Source organism: Helicoverpa armigera, chromosome 7, assembly GCF_030705265.1.
Source record: "Helicoverpa armigera isolate CAAS_96S chromosome 7, ASM3070526v1, whole genome shotgun sequence".
In the NCBI taxonomy this organism is placed as follows: domain Eukaryota; kingdom Metazoa; phylum Arthropoda; class Insecta; order Lepidoptera; family Noctuidae; genus Helicoverpa; species Helicoverpa armigera.
In genome coordinates, this window is record NC_087126.1 from 3,876,471 (window position 1) to 3,901,151 (window position 24,681).

Below are 24,681 nucleotides of genomic sequence, written 5' to 3' on the forward strand. Positions count from 1 at the left end.
CCCCAGAACATCATTTACGAATTTTCTACAATGTAGGCCCATTTGTGTGTCCCAAATTACATTGTTACAAAACACATTTGGGAATTTGAGATGTTCAAATAAAATAAAAAGAAATCTATTAAGTGGATACAAGTCTCGTTGTCTCATTGTAGCTGACGAAGTGAGCCAAATTCAATCATGTAACCTGCGTCATCATACACTTGTGTACGCGACTCACGGCGCTTCGTACTAACGTACATAGAATTGTTACGTAGCTGTATACAAACTCTGCGAACCGTTGGTGACTGCAAAAAATACAAAAATCGATATAGTTTTTGCTGTTGCTGTCTCATCGAGATGTGCTGTTATTTATTGACCAACAGATTACGCACATTATATAACGCGGTTTTCCTCCTCAACATATTTCCAAAGTTTATTTATTGTCTGCCTTTTTTGCGGTTGACGTAGCCTCGAATATTGTATGTTTTTGCTAGAAACTGTTATGTTTTATGGCATACAATCTAGAATAATAAACATTTTGGTATCGGAACGTTTGGCCTCGAAAGGCTAATGCACAAGTATTCAAATTGAGAGAAATAGTTAGCGTGTCACCTCCAGATTTTCTTTTGTTCATATTTACGGCAGGCGTGAAATGTAAAACTTCTTTAACACAATAGTATCCAGTTTAATATAAAAGAATAACGTGATAATGGTAGTTACAATAATAAATTTAAAAAGTCATCATCGTTTTAATTCTAAAAAAGTCGTGATTAGCAAAAACTACTTTCTTTTTAACTGTGCCATTTTGTAGTTAATCGTTACCGTCGCCGGTAACGTGTTCTGCTCTCACACCGGCACAGGGAAAATTGAGAAAAACTTTTAATGGAAATGAGCATTGCAAGCGAGTGGAGCTTATCATATAGCTGCCTATTGAAGGCATACATGACGACAGTGTTTGCCTCTCATTCTTGTTCTGTTTACGTGGACCAGCTGCTTCATTTCAGGCTCCGCTCGTAAAAACTGAATTGGAAACAGAATAAAACATGTATTTTTAATGTCTCTACTCGCGCATTTTTACTACATCTTCATAAAATGGCAACATTAAGGAAACTGTCTTAGTAGATATCAGAAGTGCATTGAAACTAAATATTTTCGTTTATAAACTTCTTTAATTACATATCTATACAAACATCAGCCAATTGAATTACAACTACACAATAATTTACAGTCTTTCCGAATAATACTTAAAACATTTTTTCATTTAAAAAAGTAATAAATACGAAGAAGCAAACCTTTTCAAATGCGAAAAATTTGGTATCGTTATTGTACAAAAGTTACACATAATGCTATTAAAGATACTCGTAGATTATAAAGTTCTATAAATATTTACAACTTCGGACGATTTTCGTCTATAACAAAACAAGTTCTTTAGCGTTCGCCTAAGGCTAAGACTAAGGCCTACAGATCAATTATTTAAGAGATCGTTTGGGTTAATGTTAAATGAGGTCCTTCATACCAGGTACGTTTGAACAGTGTGCTGAAATACGACAGATTGCGGCTGATTGTGCCGCCCTTGGAAGTCGGTGGACGAGTAGTCGGAGTCTATCGTGGAGTAGATGTGCTCGGACAGCGGCCGGTCGCACGGGGACCGCTCCGCCGAGTTCGCGGACTTGCCGCACAGAGTCTGGCAGGTACTGTTCAGCACCGACGCGTCCATTGTATATGTGTTAGAATTTCTTCCATAATTTAGCCTTTTCAACTTCTGTCCGTGTCGTTTAGATGACGGCATGGCATAACGTAACCTCTCCCAAAACCGTTTCTCTTTCCACGTTATTTCCAAACCCGTTTTGAAATATGACTTCAACTCCGGATCTCGTGGGATGAGCCCTACACTCACTATTATTAATTTATGTGGATTCTTTTGTAGCGCTTTCTGTAAAGCTTGTCGGAACTCTATCTGTGACCACTCGGTTGAGATAAAATTCTTAGTTAAAACTACTATGATACGCCTCGACGCCTCGGTGGCCTCGACCACCAAGTCGGGGAACTGCGCGTACGTGGCTTCGAACTGCGGAACGTCTCGGTAGTGTAGGCAGAGATGGTACGACGGATAACCGGTCTCTAATTCACGAGCGAGCGATTCCACGACAAACTCCTCGTCTTTAGGGCTATAACAAATATATGCGTCGTAAAGCTTATCAGCATCCTTAAAAGCGCCCGCTAGAGGGGAGAGCTTAATTCCGCAATTCGAATACAACCACATCCTACAAGCGTATCTAAATGTGAATACTAAAGCTAATATTAATAAAATAAGCATGAACCCAGTCAAAGCCGAAGCCAATAATGGCAAATTGTGAGAGACGAAGAACGCGCTTATCATCGAAGGATCGCTTATTTCACTGCAAACTGTCACATTTAAATTCAATGGCTTCTTTGCCGGGTTCATGTTCTCATTCACACACCACAAGTTGGGAATATCTATAATCTTTTCGACATTTTGCGACACGTAAGTTAAAAAGCCTTGCAAATATTTACAGTCACAGAACCAGTTGTTACTGCCAATGTACAATGTTTGTAGCTTTTTGTTATTGTCTAAATGCCACAGACCGTAATTCACGAGTCTGTTTCCATCCAGGCGCAAAACTTCTAGAGCTCCCAAAAGGGAAAAAGTTTCATTAGAAATGTACTCAATTAAATTACTTTGAAGATACAGTTCTTTTAAGTTGCTTAGCTTTGAAAACTCGAGACCCAGTAATTGTTTCAGTTTGTTGTTGTCCAAGTGTAGGATCCTCAGATCTCTTAGCTGGCTAAACGTATTGTTCTGTATATTTATTATGTTACTGGAATTTAGATACACGACGACGGCTTTACGCATTGAATCGAAAACAGATTCGTTAAGTTCACTATAAATATTACCATCTAAATATATATGAGTTGCATCTACAGGAAAATTCTGAGGTATTGATTTCAATTGTTTAACAGAACAATCAACGACGCTAGTGCTTTTCGCGGAATCGTGATAACACGAACAATTAATTGGGCACAGTGTTTTGCAGTTACAGTTATTGAAATCGCAGCAATGACAACCATCAGGGCAGTAACTATCGTATTTGCACAAAAAGTCTTTGATGTGGAGGGAACTGACCGGGAGATATTTCACGCCGCGTACGTAGGATTCCTTGCAGATTACATTCTCCAAGTCCATCACGCGCGGGTATTCTCGAGACGTAATGGAATTGATGAGTAAGAGCCATTTCATTGTGCAATCGCAACGAAAGGGATTGCCGCTAATGTAAAACTCCGGCAATGCCCGTTCATCTGCCACTCTCGAAATGCGCAAACTATTTATGTCCAAACTTTCGATCTCATTGGCATACATATCCACTCGAGTTAAATTTCTCTTCTCAAGGAATGTATCCGTCTCTATACTTGTGATAAAATTGTTGTTTATAAACAAAAGCTCTACGCTGTTTGGAATCGACATTGGGGACAGGGTCACTAAACGGTTATGACTTGCGTCTAATGTTTTGACGTGAAGTTCATTTTGAATTTTGTAATAATTACCAAGAATTTCAATGAAGTTTGCATGGATATCCAACCATTTCAAACTTCCCGGAATGAATGCGTAATCAAACCACACTAAATGGTTCTCGGATAAATTAAGCCACAACAGTTTAGTTAGTGCCACAAACACCCCGTTGATATCAGAAATGAAGTTACCATCCAAACGCACGGCTTCCAATTGAGTATTCTTTTGAAAGGTTTCAGTTTCGATCGACTGTATTTTATTTTTGGCCAAGTTGAGTACTTGCAGGCTCGGCATGCCCCAGAACATGCCCGCAGTAAGGTTTCCAATTTGATTGTCGATTAATCGCAACCCAGTCAGTTGAGATAGATTTTGGAATGAAGTGTTTGTAACTTCTGTTAAAAGATTTTCACCCAAGTCTAAAGATTTCAAGAACGGTAACTGTAAAATTGCATCAGGGACTTTCGCAATCTTATTAGAACTAAGATCTAATTCTTTCAAATCTGAACAATTTCCAAATGCATTTTCACTTATATAAGATAGTAAGTTATTATTTAAATTTAATTTATTCAATATAAACAATCCATTAAATACATGATCTTCAATAGCTTGCAACTTATTCTGACCTAAGTTTAATGTGTGTAGATTAAAAAGCGGTGAAAACGCATTATCCTCTATGAACCCTATGGAGTTGTTGTATAGATTCAAAATTTGTAAAAAGAACAAGTCTTTGAACATGTTGCGTGAGATTCGTGCGACCGTGTTATGGGACAGGTCGAGCACGATTAATCTTATTAGACCACCGAACGTTTCATCTTCTATGTGGTCGCTCTTCAATTTATTCGCCGAAAGATCTAAAACGAGCAATTGTTCCAACCGATTGAATATTCTCTTAGGCAAAGTTTCCAGTTCATTATTTTGTATATAAATTTCTCGAATTTCTCTAGTATTATAAAATAAACCATCCGGCAAATAACTAATAGCGTTATCCGAAAGGTTCACAACTTTTAACGAGAGTAAGTCACTAAAAACTTCGCCTGGCAGCTCATTTATTTTATTATTCTGAAGAAATAACTGTGTCAACCGGCGTAAATGTAAAATTTCGGAGTCAGCTGGCAGCGACATGATGTCGTTATGACTTAAATCTATAGTCTGTAATGTGGACCCGCATTTATGACCGAAACCCAGTTCATCGACAAACTTGATTTTGTTATGCGTTAAATTAAGAGAAATTATGTTTTCCAGTGCACAGAACAGGTCTGAAGGTATCTTTCTGATATTATTGTGACCTAAGTCTAACGTGTGCAGCTCCCTCAGCCCGTTGAAAGCTCCCAAAGAAAGTTCCAATTCTTTATTGTTGCTCCACTCGTTGTTCATAGTACGAATGTTCAATGTTTTCAAGCCTCGTAATCCCTCGAAGACATTGCCGGGGAGTCTTAATATTTTGCAGTTATCTATGGTTATCTCCGCCAAACCTTGCATTCTTCCGAAGTGGTGATCTCGCAGCGTGCTCTCGAGCAGCAGCGGGCTGCACCGGATCGCGAGCCGCTCCGCGCCATCCGAGTGCATCGAACCGGCGACGTCCCTGTCCGACGACAGTGTTCGTACGTTGCACTCCACCACACCATTCTCACCGGACACACGGAAACAAACATCTGCATCGTCAGGCGCTTCCGTAAGCGCCGCGCCCATCACTAAACAAAAGAATATCGCGTTAATTATCATTTTAAACGGCACTGTGTCCATATCATTTTCGTCACTTGTCAGAATAGAGTTTTGATGAATGAAACTTGAGTTCGTAAGTCGCGCACGGTCATGTTCAGCTGTTGTGTACGCGTGTACTACTCGGAAACAATTCGATAACGACGATTATGAGCGGTGTAGTAAATAGAGCAGTGTGCGTGCGGCGCAGCATAGCAAGGCAAGCACGCGATCCCCCCGCGGTGGCGAGGCCGCGACTGCCGCGTACAATGAAATGCCATGAATGCGCGCCGGCTTGGAGGGAACGGACCGCACCAACATTTCTATTGCCGCATAATAAGTAACCCTCGTAGTTTTGACTTTTGTACGAAACGGAAACCGTTACGTGACTTTTGTTATCATAAATTTTATCCAGGAATACCCTTTACCTAATTAAATTTAAACAAAAACCCACTGTGTGTGTCTCTACCGTAGTAGAGCTGTCCAAAGTTTCAAGTTAACTTTCTAAAAGTACAAAATTATCTATTTTACTCGATGCCTGATTTTACAGGTAATATTACTTATAGATATTTTATGGGTAGGTAAGCGCAGCCACCTTGCAAAGTTTACTGAAACGAAAAACTGCAAAGTCTGTAAAACTGAAGTTTCTAAGTGTCTTTTTTATAGGTTTTATGTTAAATTTTAATTTATTTGAATATTTCTATGTACCTATAATTGGATTGTAAATAAAATACAACCCAAAATTACAAAGAACTACCCGATGAATTCCCTATTTCCACTCCATTTAACACACATGCAGAAGCAAGCTGTGCTTGCGGTTGCTCTCTTGCGCACCTTTACAAAACATCCGCATTCAGGGTACAGGTAGTAGGCACGGGACACATTGTGTGATGTTGGCACCTGGTGTTCCCGAATGCTGGCTGTTGACAAAACTGACGAGCTAAAGGTACAAACACAATTTCTGATAGATACCTACAATTTCTTCGTTTGTGGCTCCTGTTTTTAGGGGTATGGAGTTTTAGTGTTTACGAAATATATACATGTGAATATGAAAATATTCAAATAATTACCGAGGCAGCAAATGCGAAAATGCAAATATTAAAATAATAACCGAAGAATTAAAAACACATTTAATTTTAACATAGGCTTTCTTTGGGAAATTCAAATTTTTTGCTAGTTAAAATAATAATAATTTAATCCGAAATAAATATTCTCTAAGTGTGTACCTATATCTATGCGAAATTCCGTATCTCTAGTGATGATACAAGTTTCCAGGTTGACATTTGTTTTTATTATGTTCACCCCACTCACCCAGCCACGATAGGAATATAGAGGTATTGCATCGATTCTGCAATTACAAATCGCCATCATCACTCTCAGTGCGTTGTTATGTATAAATTAGACACAAATGTCAAAATAAAAAAATGTAATCGTACAAAAATGTGCGTGAATCGAACTTATGATAGGTACACAGATATTTAACCACTGAGTTACACGTCCTGCGTCACTACTCACAAAATGTAGTTCAGTCCTTGCAAGAAGCAGAGGTAAATATTCAGATAATGTTCAGAAATAGGTTTTACGTACCGTCTCGTCTAGCATTAAAATAAATAGAAGCCGATAAATGCCCCATCGTCTGTACAATGCAGACTGTTCGGCGCATGGTTAAGTATTCCCTCTAAACATTTGTGACTAATGCATTATTAAGTACTTTTGCCATGAATGGATTTTCAGGCACCAATGCTACCTACTACTACTCCTAATGCTATAGGTACATAAGTTTCCGAGCTATGAATAGACAAACAATCAGTCAAAGTCAAAATGTTTGGTTTCTTAATTCCAGCGCTTCTCTTGTACACAACCCAAAAATGTACCAACCTTCCAACTTTATTTAGAAAATGGGCAAATTGTACTGGGTCAACGCCATCTACTGGCATCTAGCATCATGTACAAATATGGGGTACCTACAGAATAACGTAACTGTTTGTTCCGAGGTGCCGTGTACCTAATGAGATGAACATCTAGAGATTTGTAATGTGGTGAAAACGTATTCAATAAAACAAAAATCGGCTGTGATAATAGCCAATAACTATCTATTCTTGGATAATAAATATAGCACGCAGAAGAATACCAGTTACTGATACTTGGATAAGGAAAGTTGCGGAAAAGAGACCTGAAAACAAAAGACAAACAACACATAGTCAAAGACATTTAGGGCTGAAGGCTGGATGGGACTCAACAATTGAAAGCACGGGCAGAGTCACACCGGAATGGTAGCGACGGGTGGCGACATCAGTCGATGGACAATTGGACATAACGCGCGTGGTCTCACTACCTTTCTAAGTTTTTCAACCGACTTCCCTAAAAGGTATCTCAATTCGGATGTTTCCTTCTTTTTCAAGCGATATGTGGATAGTTCCAAATTATTATACTGAAAGGGCTCGCCGATTTGCTGCCACTCTCTTGTGACTCGACCCTACCAAATGTTGGATCCTACTCTATTGGATGGAGTAAAGAAGTAGGTATGTGCTTGAGCTCGCAGTTAGCATTTCACAACTGTTTTCGAGTCTAGCTCTGTTTATAATAATATATAATAGGCGTTGAAACAATTATTTATTTGAGCAACCAAAAGCTCCCCTCGGCTGCGGCCGCGTAGGCGTTGTGTTTATAAAATGTTGTGGATTTGATTCGGATGTATGTATAGCCATATTACCGTTAAGTTCCGCGTGAAAGAAAATTCAAGATCGAAATAAAATAAAACCACAATATATTTTTCAGTTTATTATGTCGTAGTCTAGACTTAATTATTATTTACAACAAAACGGCAGGCAATGACAAAACAATTGGATAAGTCACATTTATAGCCATTACACCTTACACTACCATATGCTCATTATTACATCAGATTAATTTGAGAAGACAACATTATAGTGTTATTTAGCAATGAACTTCATGAACAATAAATAAAATAAATAGCTATTCCAATATTTTCAGTTAATCAACTTCACTATAATGTTCTCTTTAACTTTCCCAATTACTTTAGACATTACAATTAAGTAGTTGGAAGGTTAAAACACCTTAAGTAGAATCTGAAACTACTTTATATTATTTGATTAGATATTATGAAAACTTGAGTAAATGTGATAACAAAGAAAATTCATGCAACAAAAAATACTTTTTTTGACAAGCCAATTTCAAAATTGAAATTCAAAATATATTCACATGGCTCAAGAAAACATACAATTTATTTTATGTACAAGCCAAAACTTTAACACAATGTAAATAAGGTGCGTCTGCTGCGTCTAAGTATTACAATCGCTGGGTAAAGTATGTCTAAAACTATATTCGTCAAGCATGGCCATTTTATAATAGTATGTTGGTATCACAAATGATTACTTAGAATTACACAAGTCTCTTAACACTATTAACGCGTCGCCAGCGGCTGGCTGCGACGATAACTATAATTGAACTAATTTATAACTGTCTGCACTGTTAGTGTTCCGGAAATTCAGTCTTACGTAGGCTCCGGTCTCAATACAAACGGCATGTTTGGTATAACACAGAGACATTATGTTCCATTCTCCACAGTACAGTTTAAATAACATTTATTATTACTCATAACTTTGGCAAATGCAACACAAACATTGTAATAAGGCCTCATTAAAAACGACTCTATGTTACATAAACTTCCCTATCTAAACGGTTACTGTAGATTTAGCATGTTTGTCTAGATATTGATATGAATTGAATAAAATTTGAAGAAATTCGTCTATATCCTGTGTTGATTCTCTAAACAATAGATAGTATTATTTTTCTTTCATATATTTCGGAAAATTACTAAATACCTATAATATTGCAAATACAGGCTATGCAACAGTTTCTGTAAACCAACTAGAAGCAAAATCATTTCATATTCTTACCCGTAACATATTACACAACTGGGTAATATATTACAGGCACTAGAGGACTTAACTAGCTGTTAACATTACTTTATTGCTCAATAATTTAGTATTACACAGTTCAGCTTGAACTTAATCAATATTCCTTTTGTAACATTACAACTAGGAACCTTTTAGCGCATTACTACAGATAGGAAGATATCGAGATACATGAAAACTAGCGAGAATACATTTCATGTTCAAATATCCGAGAGCCTGCTTGTATAGTTACTTACCTTAAGTAAAATGTTGCCACATTTATGGTCAACAGTACTGGTACATCAATCGCCCATGAAAGCTGTCGTATCAAGTCCATAAAGGATTTTGGATACCAACTCACACATAACTCAACCAAATTATATTAATATACAGAATTTGATCGGTCACAACGGGCGACGAGGCACAGATCAATGTCTATAAAGTACAATACTAAAGTACGACTACATTGATCGACACCGGCTGACAATCGGAACTAAACAGAGCTTCCAGCCCATACAATTAATATCACACGCAGTCCTTGTTCTGCTTATCATTCGTACACGAAACTTTCACTGGTTCACAATCACTTAGCACCATCGTCGTTTCTTAGACGTCCCGTCACTGGTTTGGCCGGTGCGAGCCGCAGTCTATTTGTCGGCCTTTATGTGGTCGGGGCGGTCGCCTCGCGCGTACCTCTGCCACATCTTATTGTATAACATTTCTAAGCCGGTGGCGTACGCCTTGCAGTCGAACAGCGGACTCTCGGTGCGGGCGGCCCAAACCTTAGCGCGGATTGCTTTTAAACTGTAAAGATAGGAAAACATTATTAAAATTCCAAAATTAATGAAGTAATAAATAATAACGAACAAGAAATATTAAATTTACGATCAATTTAATTATTCTGGTTATATTTCGAGTATACACATAATTGTACTTACTATTCCCTATCGGTTCCTAGTCTTACAGCTATGTCTTGATATTCTATCCTCGTTCTCGCGATCAACTCGGGACAACCAAGTGTGTTCAACTGAGATGCTGCCACTCTGTAACGATAACACAAAATATATTAGCAAGAGGTTTTTAAAACAAGAACTTATACTGGAAAAAGAGAAAGGCACTGGAGATTTTTGTTATTGCAAAGGTACAGCTAACTGTTGTTCATCTTAGTATTTGCTACGTTTTCTAGTAGCAATGAATTTACCCAGAGGTATACAGCATCAAACATTTTACAGTCGGATTAAGAGAACTAAGAAACAATTTTTATTTCAAAGTTTTGTTTATATATTTTTTTATTATTTATACCTGGAAGCCAGCGTCTCCCCAGGCAGCGTGACAACAGGCGTGCCAGTCCACAAAATGTCCATGCTGGTCGTATGGCCGTTACACAGTGGCGTGTCCAGACATACATCGGCCAGCTGCCCGCGACGTACATGCTCCTCTTTAGCAGCCACGTTTGAGAAGATAATGCGGCCAGGAGGCAGACCTAATAAACACATAATATATTTTGCTTTAATAAATCTAACAATCATTAATTGGTATGGCCATGTGATGCCGGAGAAATGGGGATCACATTGTGAGGAAGGTGATGAGTATAAATGTGGATGGATATTGTGGAACGGACGACAAATGAAACGATGTATGGATTGTGTGGTCGACATGGCCAGAACGAATGTTACTAATGATATGACGGCAGATAGAAGAGTATGGAAGAAAAAAACTTGCTGTTGAAGAAACCTGAAAATTGGAGGTTGGCTCCAATTAAATGAGGGTTTTCTCTAATTTTTCTGCCACAGGGTGGCGCCACGTATGCGTCTGGTCCAAACAGCTGTCAAATAGTATGGAATTGTAGGGTCCGAACTAATTGTTTATTGAAATTCTGTTATATTGGAAGTGTTATTGATTTTATTATGGACTACGGTTGGAATAAGTTTTCCGAACTAAAAATTGAGCTTAGAAAGAGGGGTGCAAAAGTCACTGGTACTAAGGAAAAGCTCGTTGAACGGCAGATAACCCAACGTACTAGAATTTGTTTACACAATATGATTTAGTTTTTTTATCTACTCAACTGTAATTGTAAAACACTAATGCAGTGCTTTAATTATACAATAAAAATCACTAAAATCGTTCACGGTTCATAGTAAAGATAAGCACTTTGACGGGTACTTGGACCTGACGCCTCGGTGCTGCCACCTCGTGGACGCCATTTTAGAAAACCCTCATTGGAATAAGGACCAGAGGATGAACATGAAATCTAGCAATCATAAATTCACAACTGAATTGAATAGCTTTCACTAGCAAATAGCTTGTCTAAATGATCCATTGTTTTAAAAACTATTGTTTCAATAGAGATGTTGTTAGTAAATAGTCCGTGTTTTTGATTAGCAAAAAGCAAAAATATTGTTTAACAGCAAAGATACAACGCGTTTAGTTTATAATTTTAAGAACCCGTGACGACACACGTCCTCGATCTCGAATTTCAACTACTTAAAGTATATAATTATGTATATATTACTTAAATAACTTTTTATCAACATTCCGACACGCTCAGTTACATTTAACGATTGCTAACGTTCGTTACCAAGTGAAGTGATGACTTGAATAAACAATTATGTACTACAACGGCTAGTATATTCAATTACCTAATTGTTGAGCAGTATTCTGAAGATTGGGTTCTCCAACAGCGGGGAAGCGTAGTAGCCACAACACACTGTTGGGCACATTCTTCAGTATATACACCCACATATGCAGTGTCAAGGGGTCGATCTTATACAGTTGGTTGAAGTTGCAGTACACTACTGCGTCGTCGGGAAGTCCGTACTGTTGGCGGGTAGTTATAACGATAGACTGTGGCACTTCCTCGCCAGTTGCTGCCTTGTTGTTCGTCTGTGTGGTCGCTAAGCCGTTCTGAAGAATCACTCCGTTTACTGATGTCTGCGAACAAATTATACGTTAGTATCATGGTGATTTTGAATTCAGTAAACATAGGTATTAGGGGACAAAATGTTGTTTTACCTGCACTTGTCCTGAAGCAATCATGGTCTCAATAGGCGTGGTGGTTGGCAGTTCCGCTACTTTCAAAGATATTTCAACAGGTCGAGCGGCTCGTACGATTTCTTTAATCTCTTTAATGTCTGTAGTCTCCACCAGAGGAGATAAATCCGTAGCATTGATAACCGCCACATTGTCGGCTACGCTTCCTAAATTGTTATGAGATTTCACTTTGTCGCTGAGAATGAGTCGTTCCTGCAAGTGCGGGAACATTTGCTTGTGATCGCCCACGAAGTACGTGTGCGGCATGTAAGCCATTTTCTCGCTGTATTGGCTCGCCAGTTCCACGGGTGACGTCACTCCATCCGTGATTAAATAGTCCATATAGCTAGCCCCACTAGTTCCGGGATATCCGAGCCACATAACTTGTACGGGGGCCGGCCGCAACGCAAATATCTCGTTCCGCGCTCCTTTTGTGTAGCCGTTCATATTGACGAGAATGTGAATACCGTCGCCGTAGATTTTATCGGCAGCTTTGCCGTTACATTGGACTTGAGATAAGTCAATAAAATGTTCAGCCTCTCGGGCGATCTTAGATCGGAATGTGGTGCCGTCATCAGGGCTCAGGGCGTAGCAGAAGATTTCTACCTTAGCGCGGTCGTGCAGACCAGGTACCGACTGCATCAAGTGAGAGGTCGGGTGGTTACCAAAGTCACTGCTCACGTAACCGATACGGAGTCGTCCTTGCAACTCACGAGGGAACTTGAATGGTGGTTTGTGCAGAACTTGTACTTTTTCAAGACAAAGGTTAGCATGTCGGGCTGCGATAGCCTTTCTGTATTCATGCGTGAGAGGATACAACATAGAATGGTGAGGATGTACAGATGGCAGTCTGTTCTTTTCGAGTTGCTCGGCCACAATACTGACAAGCTTCTTCATTCTCGACTCGTAGTCGGTCCAATCGCACACGATTTGCAAGCAATGAGCCAAATTGCAATACGCATCGGGGAAATCTGGTTTCAATTTCAAAGCCGTCCTATAAGACTGGATAGCTTCGGGAATGTTCCCAGAGTCTTTGTGAATGCTAGCAAGATTGCTGTGAGCGTCAGCAAATGCAGGATTTATCTGAATAGCTCTGGTGTAACACTGCAGTGCGCCCGCTACATCCTGCATCTCTTTGAGCGTATTGCCCATATTACTGTACGCATCAGCGAAAGTTGGTTGAATTCGTATCGCCTCTTTGTAATGCATGAGAGCCTCAGTTAGCTTGCCCTGTTGTTGTAGAACTGAAGCCAAATTGCTGTGAGCTGCAGCAAATTCGGGGAATACTTCCAAAGCTTTCAAGTACAAACGAGTCGCTTCCTCGATGTATCCCTGTTCACGTTTAATGTTCGCCAAGTTGTTGAGTGAGTCGGCGTGCGAGGGACATAGTCTTAGAGCTGTGTTGTAACACTCTTCGGCATCGGCGACTTGTCCTTTCTCTTTTAGTGCATTCGCTAAATTACAATATGCGTCAGGGAAGTTCGGTTGCAATTCAATGGCTCGTCTATACGTGTCAATTGCCAAGTCAATCAGTCCTTGTTCATAGTAAACGCACGCCAAATTGCCGTGAACCACAGCATTATTTGGCGATAAATTCAACGCACGAAGATACGCCGCAACGGCCCTATTGGACATGGAAAATTGTTGTTAATTAATGTTGTTTTCGATCGGTAGACAGGTAATGCCTAATCATTAATATGCAATTAGTAATTATACGCGTTCAAGGTTTTGCAACTATTTGAAAATAATATAACGAAAATAACTTTAAACTCACCTGTCGAAAATTCTGGCTTCTTTGAGAACATTTCCCAAATTAATGTAAGCGTCCAAGAAATTGGGATCTAGTGCAACGGCCTTCTCAAAGTGGTGAATGGCCAGCCAGATTTCGCTCTGTGCGTTAAACACGCATCCCAAGTTACTCCATGCTACTGCAAAGTCTGGCCTCGTTTCTATTGCCTTCAAGTAACAAGCCTACACACACGGAAAAAACACATGTTAATAACTACAACGATACTGTTTTGGTATAATGGTGTTCTGAAATGTATGTTACGCCAATGTCAGTAATTACACGTTCGCTACGACTGCTGCTGGGTGATCGCCGTACCAAAAGCCACGATCACCAAACATCAATCGCATAGATTACACATTACGCAAACAGCACCCTAGAGAAACGAGACTACGCCGACTGCCACACACATCAGTAGGAAATGCAAACGAAAACCAGTGCAAACCAAGTGCAACCAACCGTACATCCATACGTCTTGTATCAACGTCAAATAAAATCATACGTCACGAAACAAAAGAACCAACCACGAGTGAAACGCTTCCACTTCCTAGCGATGAGAGAAGATGGTCACGACAATGGATAAGTCAAAGAGCACGAGTTGTATCCGATTCCTGTTCTTACTTTATCTTGCAAACCTTTTCCACTTTACCTGCAGCAGACATGGTGTCATGGCGGCGGGATAGCGAGTGTCGTACGAACCATAACCCAGCTAGATACAGCAGCGGTCACACCTACACTTGCCTTACCAGACAATACCTTGTGAAAATATAATAGAAAATTAGTTGATTTTGAGTCAATTTGTTTCACCCGATCGTCTTCATAAACAAATTATATTGCAAATCAAATATTTATGATTCGAGAGGATCATTGTCCAGCTCACGCTGTCATCGAGCAGAGTATTGCGACAGGCATCATGTGGATGACCAAATCATATAATACAAATAAACTCACTACGTCATACCACTAAATGAAATAAACACTACAGACTCCTCTGATCCTCCATAGTAATAAGAAATCACTACAAGCGCAAGGAATAACGTTAACTAGGTTTGAAGTAAACAGGATTTATTGTTGTCACAAACATTTAGTGTAAACACGTGAATTAGTTTACTCTCATAACTGTCCAATACTCCACACAACATTGTTTAGATCAAGAAGAACTAAGTCTTTATGTTACATTCAAAACGGCAATATTTACAGAGATTCCTTAGACAAAATAATGTTGTGTAGAGAATTGGTATTTGAACGCAAAATGCTGTCACAAAATATTGAGCACCCATCTTTCCCCATTTACTAAAATGTTTGAAATTGTTGTTAGAATATGTACTTTATTGTGTACAATAACATAATTCAATATGAAACCCATGTGTACAGCAAGCTTCAATAAAAAATGTACGTGTCAAATAACATGCTACGCCAAAATGTCCTTTTACTTGAGTCAATGTCATCCACTGATATAAACAGTACATCAAACTTTATCAACGTAATTTTATTATCAGATAACGATACACATAAGATATTTAATATTTTGTGACTGTACATATTGTGACGTGCAACAAGATTGGAAAAGAAAGTTGTGTGGCCAAACAAAGCATTCGTTTTCCCATCCTGTCTCACAGCTGTGATAATGGTTTTGACAAATTGAGACTCTTCGTTAACTATTAAGATCTTGGAAGTACATTTGAGACTACTTTGAGAACTAATTGTCAAAACCATTACAAGAAAAGGCTGACGCAAGTTGCAAATTATTCTGATGTAGATACGCAAGGGCTGAGTACGCTTACAGAGCAGAGAGTACGCTAATTTAATACAGTACAAAGGAAACTTTTAGAGAATCCTGTTAACTTCGGAGCAAACCAGAAAGTAGGGGAGGAAATTATATTTACCTTTGCCTCGTCCAAACGTCCAAGTGCTTTGAGCAAATTGCCCAAGTCACTCCGAACGCAGTACAGATCCTGTGAACAAAATAGAAAACTTTCGTTTTATTCTTTCAAAGTTTAAAGTTAGAAATTAACTGAATAAATGAAAATTTGTCTTTTTAGAGGACGAATTAAAGCAAAATAATCTTTAACCCAAATAAAATCTAAGACTTGGCTAGTGTTTGCTTTTTAGTTAAGACTGCAAATAAATGCTACAATAAAGATAGCCTCGGTGAGTGGTCATGCTAAGATATAGCTTATTCAGGTTGCCTTATACTCCGAAGTGAAAGAACTTTATTTACCTATTCTTTCATGTTACGAAAGAAGAAGGAAAATTATTATTAGGCACTGCTGAGTCTAAGAATACATCCATCCAACGTGACGTCATCTCCTAGTCACCATTTATGACATACACGAGTTTCATAGCCTTGTAAGCCTTGCCGTTTCCGGAAACAGTTTATAAACATACGATTATTTCTACTCGATAATCACCAAGCAAAATTACCGATAGAATCGATTCATGGCTGTTATTGTACCTGTTGTTTATTCTGATTAGCTGATTATATTATTTATTATTGAACATCGATACAGTCTCGACAAAATACTTATGAGAAAAGTCATTGAGATTATTATTGAAGCGTGAAACAATGTATAATGTGGAGAACAATGCATTTTCCTTCGGAATTCATCGTCAAATCGAGGTTCAATTTCAATAACAGACGAATAGTTCAGGCGTTCTTTAAATCTTGATTATAAACTTTGCCAGGTACAAATCGTTCGTGCTACCTACATACCTGCGCACTAAATGTTAATTAATTGTATCAGGAATCCGGATATTTCAAACGTAAGTACAAGCACAGTCGTTGTGTTATTTATTAATACAATTATTATTCATTAGCTTTGATTAATAGTGTGTAATATGCGTATTGCACAATTTCTAAACCTGTGCATACGAGTAGCAATACTATTTATTTATAAGCATAAATGCATAAGGAAAACAAACAATATTTCATACTGAAATAAGATAACGGTTTTCAAATACATAATTCCACTTTAAATGAGGACCATTAGTCGCAATACAATGTTTGAACAGCGGTTAATTTCAAACATTTTAATTCTGGGATGGCCGTTTAATCTCCGTCGTAATAAATTTGATTTGTGCCAACCTCAAACAACGCTTGGCGACGGTTTAGCGGATTATACTATACAAACCAAGGTGGCTAGATACATGTATAAGTGTACATTTGCTAAGAAAACTGTAAATCCGTTTCAGATATTTTCCTAATGCTGATGAAGTATGCGCTCATTATCAAGATTAATTAATGTGGTATTTATCAGATAATTTAAATTGATGGCATTCTAAGGTGAGATCATAATTGCCATATCTCTGAGAACAACATTTTCTAATAGAGATTATCTCTAAATCCACAACATGGAATAACTGAAATATTTCAAAGGAAAACTACCTCATCGTTGAACGTAAGACTAACTAATGGGCAGAAGAAACAAATATTATTTTTAACAAGGTTTTATTAGGTTACACTTGTTATAGTTGAGGTCATCTATTATAATAATAGAGCGAGCGTTAAATCAGCAAGGTACTGCAGGAAAACTTCGTGGAATATTACCGCACCATCATTATACTTGATACGACATTAACGTAACAATAGGTAATCGCAGAAAACAAGGATATAATAGTCTGACATTGATAATTTATATCTTACCACTAGGCACACAAAGTTTATTTTAAGTTGACGGTTGAAGCGTTTTTTGTACCCAGATTCTAATGATTGATATCGCTCAGAAAAGTTGACTCTGAGATATATCTCTAATATTGAAAAACTTCTGTAAAAAGTCAAGGCATCTTCAAACTTTGAAATGTTACAATTGTAGGTACTTTAAACACATAATATATTTTGAAAAATGACTGATTTTGTCTATAAATCATTTGAAAACAACCAAAGATTTTCGCACTTTACGATGCATAACGCGGAAAAATATTGTCGTACAGAAGAGTTACTTATAGGCTACTTAGTATTCTTCCTGATAAAATAAATTAGATATAAATAAATTGTAACGTTAAATTAAATCATCATACGTATGACAAACACGTTATCAATAAAACATATAGGTAGATAACTATCGGCAATGTTTTTCATATAACCTGTACATTTGCATAATTATGATATGGGTGGAGAAAATAAGGAATTAAAGTTATTATAGCTTATGTTATGTGCTCATATTTCGTCAAACATTTATAGTTTTCATACAGCTCCGAGATACATGGGTGCTGCTTGCAACTAACTTGCAGATGTTCATAGGAAATTAGCTCAACCCGTGCATGGTCATATTGAGTTATTGATAGCAAAGACCGCTAAAGGTTCACCACCCGTAGCGACTATTTTCATTTATTATTTCCATACCGTTCGGCGTCGCTGCCTGCCAGTGTCAAAACATTTATTTTAAACATTCGTACCAGCCGGTGTTCGTGAAAGTATTCACTTCAGTAAAATTATTAATTATTAGCAGCTAGGCCGGTCTTGTGGGAGCGTTTCTATTCTAGATATAGATCTAGTTTATCTCGATAGAGAAACTGAAAGTCTAGACGGTGGACATCGACGGTCATATTATAGACTTTATATCGACGCCCTAGTAGACTACGTGTGCAAAGGTAAAGGTTAACTGCATCGCGACTACGGCCGCATTGCGGCATTATCACTCTTTGTGAGAAGACGATTTCGCACCAGCTAGAAACATTAACAAATTGTGTTCTTATCTAGCAAGATAAAATTGCTTAATCATGAAATTGTCTTCCTTATCCACATAAATAGAATGTTTGAATTGTTAAGAGATTTATAACCCTTTTTATGGTAAACATCTCATTACATAGTCAAAATTGGTACTGGTATTTGAATATTTCGTTCAAAGGCCCCACCAACCCATTGAGCTACAGGTAAATCGCAAAAGAAGAATGATACTATATAAGAATACAAACTCCTATTCCATAATGAGGCCCTTTTATATTTACTGTGTTTCATTTAGCTATAATCACACAACATTATAATATTTGTAACTCAAGATAATGTCGCAATAGTGATACATGTCAGTCCTAATTTTCTAGGCCGGTGAAGGGCAGCGTCATTGGCGCGGCCCGACTATACGGTTACCAAACTAGATGCCTTAGTAACAAGGGAAACCTCGGCCGTTACCTGTTTTTCTGGCACATGTCCAGCAATGTACTAAGATAGGCTGAATAATATTACCAGTAAAATATAATTCCAGACTATTTTTGTAAGTCGGAAAAATTGAAGAACCTTCAACTAGTATGACGTCACTTCGCGTGTTTGTCTGATGTATGTACATTGTCAATTTATTATCACCTGAATTGCTTTGTCTTTGCGTATTCGGCAATATCATAATACAAGTTGTCACCGATAGCTAGATAGATGACTCAAAAACAACAGCTTTTAACAGCCTTGTTAGCATAAAGGTGTGATCTGGGTGTAAATTAATTCAATCATAGTAACGCATTGAGGTTCAAAGTACGAGGAATATGTACGAGTATAAAAGGAAGTATCGTATAACGTAATGTGGTTGTCTACAATTATTGTAGTTGGTGGCACTGCCACCCTCAGTTCTTTAAAATAGGGTGAGTGGAGCATAACGGCTCATCATTTCTGTCCCCTTGTCATTGGTCTTAGAGTTGAAAATGCAATAACAAAATTGTTTGTTCACAATCTGGCAATTTTCGGTATCAGTTCTAGAAGATTAATTACAAGAGATTTTTCTAGAATACTCACAGGATTATACTGTAGGGCAGTGACGTAAGCCTGAACAGCTTGCTCCATGTCTCCGGCGGCCACGAGGGCGGCCGCGAGGTTGATGTAGCCATCGATGAAGTCCGGCTTCAATCTGACGGCATGTCTGTAGTTCTCTAGCGCCTCTTGCAGCTGACCACGCTCTTTGAAAACGTTGCCCAGGTTGCTGTACGAAAAAAATAGTAGTATAGCCTTCGGTCAGCAGTGTACAATGTGTGGTTAAAGAAAGTAAATATCGCAACTATCCCACGATTTGCAAATTAGTCGACGGTTAGAAAGAGTTGCTGATCAGACAATCAAATAGGTGAGAGCTCTGGGATTTGACTAAAGAGATATCTATAAGTACTCGTATCTTCCATTTATCTTGGCCTTAATATTAGCAATTACGTTTGATGGTATGGACTATGTCATCGCCTACAACGAAGAAAGCTAATGTGGTATTAATTCCTCAAACTTTTACTGGGCACACGAAAGTGTATTCACGCAAAGCCTTGGACGCCTAGATGCCGCGCGTTACAGGTTCGTAAAACACCCCTTGACAATTTACTTTTTTTACATTCGCACGACCCAATGCACTCCCCCTTAACTCCCCTATGCCTAAACAACGCCGTAGACGAATACTGGTTGGGTCATTGACTCTTTATTATTTTGCTACCTGAAGTACAGGTAGGAAAGTTCTACATCCCTGCTTACCAACGGTCGCGAGTTACAAGCATGACGGTGTTACTGAGCATAACAATGGGAAATGTCTTTAAGCGTAAATCATCTTCAAAGAAACCTAAAAACCACATTGGCATTACTATAGTTTGTTTAAAGAAGACAATGATAATATTGATGCAATCTTTGACCTCAAAAGTTTGATTATTTAATTCTTGTAATTGCGTGAAGATAGTTGATGTAGATTGAATAACTGACAAAGGACGGTGATCGTTAGCCAGATACAAATGGGCTATTTAAAAAATATATCCCACCCAAGGCGCCATACAGAGAACAGCGAAAAACAAATAAACATACGAGAATGTTTACGCACAACACATTTTTTTATAACGAGTACCTTCTGACATTCTAAATAATAGTTAAACAAAAGCGTAACTAAAACAGATTGCGTGACCTTTCCGAAACAAATTATGTTAATTTGGATAACAATATTAAAATTGGTTTACATGTTAAAAACTGAAGGCATGGCATGGAGTATCAAGAATTGGAACGTAAAATTAACTTCGTTTCATCCAGTGTACGCCATTGTTAAAAAATAATATTAATAAAGTATATGTGCCCTCCATCTCTGAATCTACTGATATTTTCTGTTTTTTTATATTTCTGGTTATTCTTGTTTTGGAGTTAAGTAAGGACTGAGAATCATCAAAACATACATATTTCAGTAGAACATTGAGATGAAATAAACAAATTAGTGACATGAAATTCATGCAAATATACTCATCAGTCTTACCCAGAGCAATACATGTCAACAACTTCAAAATGGCCTAATTTTTAATGGGCTGCGGGTGCCAAAATGTTTGGCAGTGACACATCAAATTATTTTAGTCAGGGCATCTTATTATACAGAAATAACTACTGCTTGACTTATTAATTGAAATAAAGTCTTTTAGTATTTGAACATACATACTTTCACATATTTTTTCTGCTGAATGTTTAAAAAAAACATATTATAGTTTGAAGTGAAAGCCTTATTTTTCGAGTTCCAGTAGTTCAGCTCCAGAAATATTACAGTCTTACTTATAAACGTGAATTAAATAATAAGTTATACTTAAGGGGTTTTTAAGAAAAAATCTTACTTATAAACGTGGCTAAACTAAATCATTTTCTTAGCAATGTCTTAAATGAGCTGTCAAATTAAGTAGCCTCACACCCTTGTTTAACCCGCTAATTAGCAAAATGGCTGGATTCGTACCAGCTGATTTTTCATTTCCGGTTTATTGACAGCTCAACTTTTTAATTTTATATTTTACGGATGCCATTGTTGCCATTACACAACGTTTTGATGACAAATATTTTTTTAAGCTACCAACATTCCGGTAGTGTTGAGAAATTAGTATGTTTTTATGTCATTATCTGTTCATTACTTAAGACATGCTTAAGCAACGTTTATAGGTCAAAATAATTTAATCACTACTTAATGCTTTAAGTAGTAATTAGGTAAAACAATGCTTAGAAGATGATTAGTTGATTTTTATAAGTAAGGCTGTTACTATTTTACAATTAAGCTGTTTAACAACATGGCTTGAAACGATAACGTCTTCATTAGAAGACACATCATTTAACAATGGGCACATCATTTCCACATAATATAATAACATGTTTGCATTCTAGTTGTGTTAATGTGAATGCAAACCAAGGTCTGGAATTTGAACTATTCCTTTTGTTCTGAACAAGATATTGTTGTAGACAGACATACTAAGAACTGCTTTTGATTGTTCACATAGGTATTACGTACATTAGCCAAGGTGAAGAACATGACACAACAATGTAAACAGACTATAGTATGTATAAAAAAAAGTTAAATAATTACCCATCAAACATGGGATTTTTAATACATTTGGTCAACTGTTTGTGTTGCAGTTATAATTGTTATACATAATTATTACAATATGAAGTGTACTACTGTATTTGGAGTGTTATCATAATTCCTTTTTCGGAGTCAACCTCTTTGATACTTCTTTGTATTTATAGTTCTGTGTTAAGAGAATAGGACACTTATACAAACACGAGTTTCAAAAAATATCAGTGTAATTACCTGTATGCCTCAGCCAATAGAGGGTTTTGTTTGATCGCCAGCGAAGAGAACTGGGCAGATTTATCCAATCTTCTACACTGGAAGTGGATAGAAGACAGCAGAAGGAGCACACCAGTGTTCGTAGCGTCTTGTCTCCATAGCTGCATGCAGTGTAGCTCTGCACTCTCATAGTCACCGGCTTGGTACTCTCGGTGGGCCAGTTCCAATAGACCTGGGAACAAAATCAAATGGAATAAATATAATTCTTGTGAATATACCTTATTGAATTTTACAAGAGAGTTGTAACTTAAGTAGCCAATAAACTCAAGAACTCAAATAGTAATATGCGTAGCATTATAACTCAATTTATTGATTTTGGTATTTCATTTCTAGAAAATTACTGAAAAGCTGTTATTAATAGAAAACACATTTTTGCATAAACCATTACTTCAGCAATAAATTAATAATCTTCTGCAATTCCAAAATATTATTCACGTATTTATTATTATTTTAAACCTTAACAAACAAGTTTACTGCTCTGTACGTAGGGTAAAGGGTTTCGGTAGCCGAAGCTACAGCTGCTACACAAAAAAAAATAAAGACAGCTGCATAACCTCACATAATTATAACCCTATAGAAATAACACAGCTTCAATGAAAACCAGAATTTATCATCCTATTTTTGCTTGTTTTGCTGTTATTAAATACATAACGCTAAAAAGACGAAAGCTTTCACAAATAAATGCAATGCGAACTTTCTGACACTAAGCTTCAGGGGCCTATTGATATTCGTTAGGAAAATTCCAAGTTCACGGAAAGTTTCAGGTTTGTTGCACATTATTCACGTTCATAACAAAAACATCACGTAATACGTACCGACTGTAGATATCTGTTGTATATCTGACATTTTTAATATCACTGCATTTGCTGGAACTCCAACACCAACAATTTGCTGTGACTGTGGTTGTGTCGTGACAGATTGTGGCACGGCAGTGTTGCCAGATGATGATCTAGCATTCTCCCCAAATCTCACTCAAAATCCCCCCAAAATGTTAGTATTTTGAGAAAAAACCCCCCGTACTTAGAAAAATATTTATTTAAATACAACCATTTATAATAATTTAGCAATTTTGCTTCCATGACTGGATCAGCATCCTTACTTGCGTCGTCGGCTGCAGTTCCATACATTTTCTCCGAGTTAAATCTCTTGAGCATCTTTGAAGTTACTTTAAAATTAACACATCCTTCCGGCATTGAATGTCTTACTCTCAAAATAGATTAGGCCGTGTTGATGGCTAATCTGTTTCTCAGTATGTCTCTAATAATCGCAACTTGCGAGAAAGCTCTTTCCACAACCTCGTTAGAAAGAAAAAGGCAACGACAAAATTCCTAATGCCAATTTGCTTACATGTCCGTAAGTTTTATCACCAAAACTGCATTTTTGAAGCCATATGCCATATGTGTATGTTTTTGTACGTGGTTCTATGGTGCGTTCAAATTAAGTAGTGAGTAATTTGGTCGCGTTCATTCATAAAACTTTTTCGAAAAATCCTCCAACTCCCTCCAAGCCAATTTTTAATCCCCCCGCTGATCCCCCCAAAGGATTTGTCCCCCCAAAAAATCCCCCGCGGGTAGAAAATACCCCCAAATTTGGGGGGAATCCCCCCAATCTGGCAACACTGTGGCACGGCGACATTCGCTTGTGATTGCATTTTGGTTATCATCGTTCACATAAATTACAAATCTTCGCACAACACAAAAACATAAATATCCATAAAAACTGATTTCTTTATTTTGGAATTTCCATGAGGAATTATTGAATAAGTCACTGCAATGCTTGTCACAAATTCACAATCCGCAATCCGCACTCGCACAACACGACGCGACGGCTAACGGAAACAACTCATTTTTTTCAACAATGAATGTATCCTAATATTTTTAATGGACATTACATTGACTTTAATTTTTGATTTGCCATTGTCACCCTTATTTCATAAGTGACACTGAGTATAATAGCTTGATTTATTGTAACGGATATACAATACTTACCGAAGCTTGGTCATTTGTTGTCTATGATAATTATTTCAATACGATTTAAATTTTCTGAATTATTGAATATAAAATCAATAATCGATTGTAATAAATTAAAATATATTTAATAGTTTCCATCATATGTGAAATTAAGTTTTATTGAATGTTTGTCAGCGAAAAATAATCATCATGTCCGCCTATCACGTTTCCGGTCGATTTGGCGGTATTTTCAAATAATAAG

General features: G+C 37.5%; 2 protein-coding genes across 4 annotated transcripts; both read right to left on the bottom strand.

Moving 5' to 3' along the window:
• Window positions 1-1,118: 1,118 nt before the first annotated feature.
• Window positions 1,119-5,498, bottom strand: LOC110370280 (toll-like receptor 7). Its single transcript, XM_021326025.3, has one exon. The coding sequence runs from the start codon at window positions 5,249-5,251 to the stop codon at window positions 1,490-1,492; it is 3,762 nt and encodes a 1,253-aa protein (XP_021181700.3). The 5' UTR covers window positions 5,252-5,498; the 3' UTR covers window positions 1,119-1,489.
• A 2,474-nt stretch (window positions 5,499-7,972) lies between these two features.
• Window positions 7,973-24,331, bottom strand: Sxc (super sex combs). Of its 3 annotated transcripts, XM_021326067.3 has the most exons (11): window positions 24,090-24,331; window positions 23,286-23,389; window positions 22,432-22,642; window positions 19,659-19,842; window positions 15,826-15,894; window positions 13,928-14,124; window positions 12,136-13,777; window positions 11,763-12,054; window positions 10,426-10,606; window positions 10,062-10,166; window positions 7,973-9,927 (listed from the first exon to the last, which is right to left on the bottom strand). In XM_021326067.3, exons 1-11 carry the CDS (start codon window positions 24,131-24,133, stop codon window positions 9,771-9,773), a joined length of 3,186 nt encoding a protein of 1,061 aa, XP_021181742.1. In that variant the 5' UTR covers window positions 24,134-24,331; the 3' UTR covers window positions 7,973-9,770. The 3 variants fall into 3 exon arrangements, with proteins under 3 accessions (XP_021181742.1, XP_063891746.1, XP_021181743.1); XM_064035676.1 differs by lacking the exons at window positions 22,432-22,642; window positions 23,286-23,389; window positions 24,090-24,331 and having other exon boundaries at window positions 14,589-15,894; window positions 19,659-19,739; XM_021326068.3 differs by lacking the exons at window positions 19,659-19,842; window positions 22,432-22,642; window positions 23,286-23,389; window positions 24,090-24,331 and adding an exon at window positions 14,589-14,695.
• Window positions 24,332-24,681: the final 350 nt, after the last annotated feature.

Coding starts and splice junctions, on each gene's coding strand:
- LOC110370280 (XM_021326025.3), bottom strand. CDS start 5,251: ATGGACACAGTGCCGTTTAAAATGATAATTAACGCGATATTCTTTTGT.
- Sxc (XM_021326067.3), bottom strand. CDS start 24,133: ATGATAACCAAAATGCAATCACAAGCGAATGTCGCCGTGCCACA. Junction 15,895..19,658: donor CTGCCCTACAGTATAATCCT/GTGAGTATTCTA, acceptor TTTTGTTCACAG/GATCTGTACTGCGTTCGGAG. Junction 9,928..10,061: donor CTAGGAACCGATAGGGAATA/GTAAGTACAATT, acceptor CTATCTTTACAG/TTTAAAAGCAATCCGCGCTA.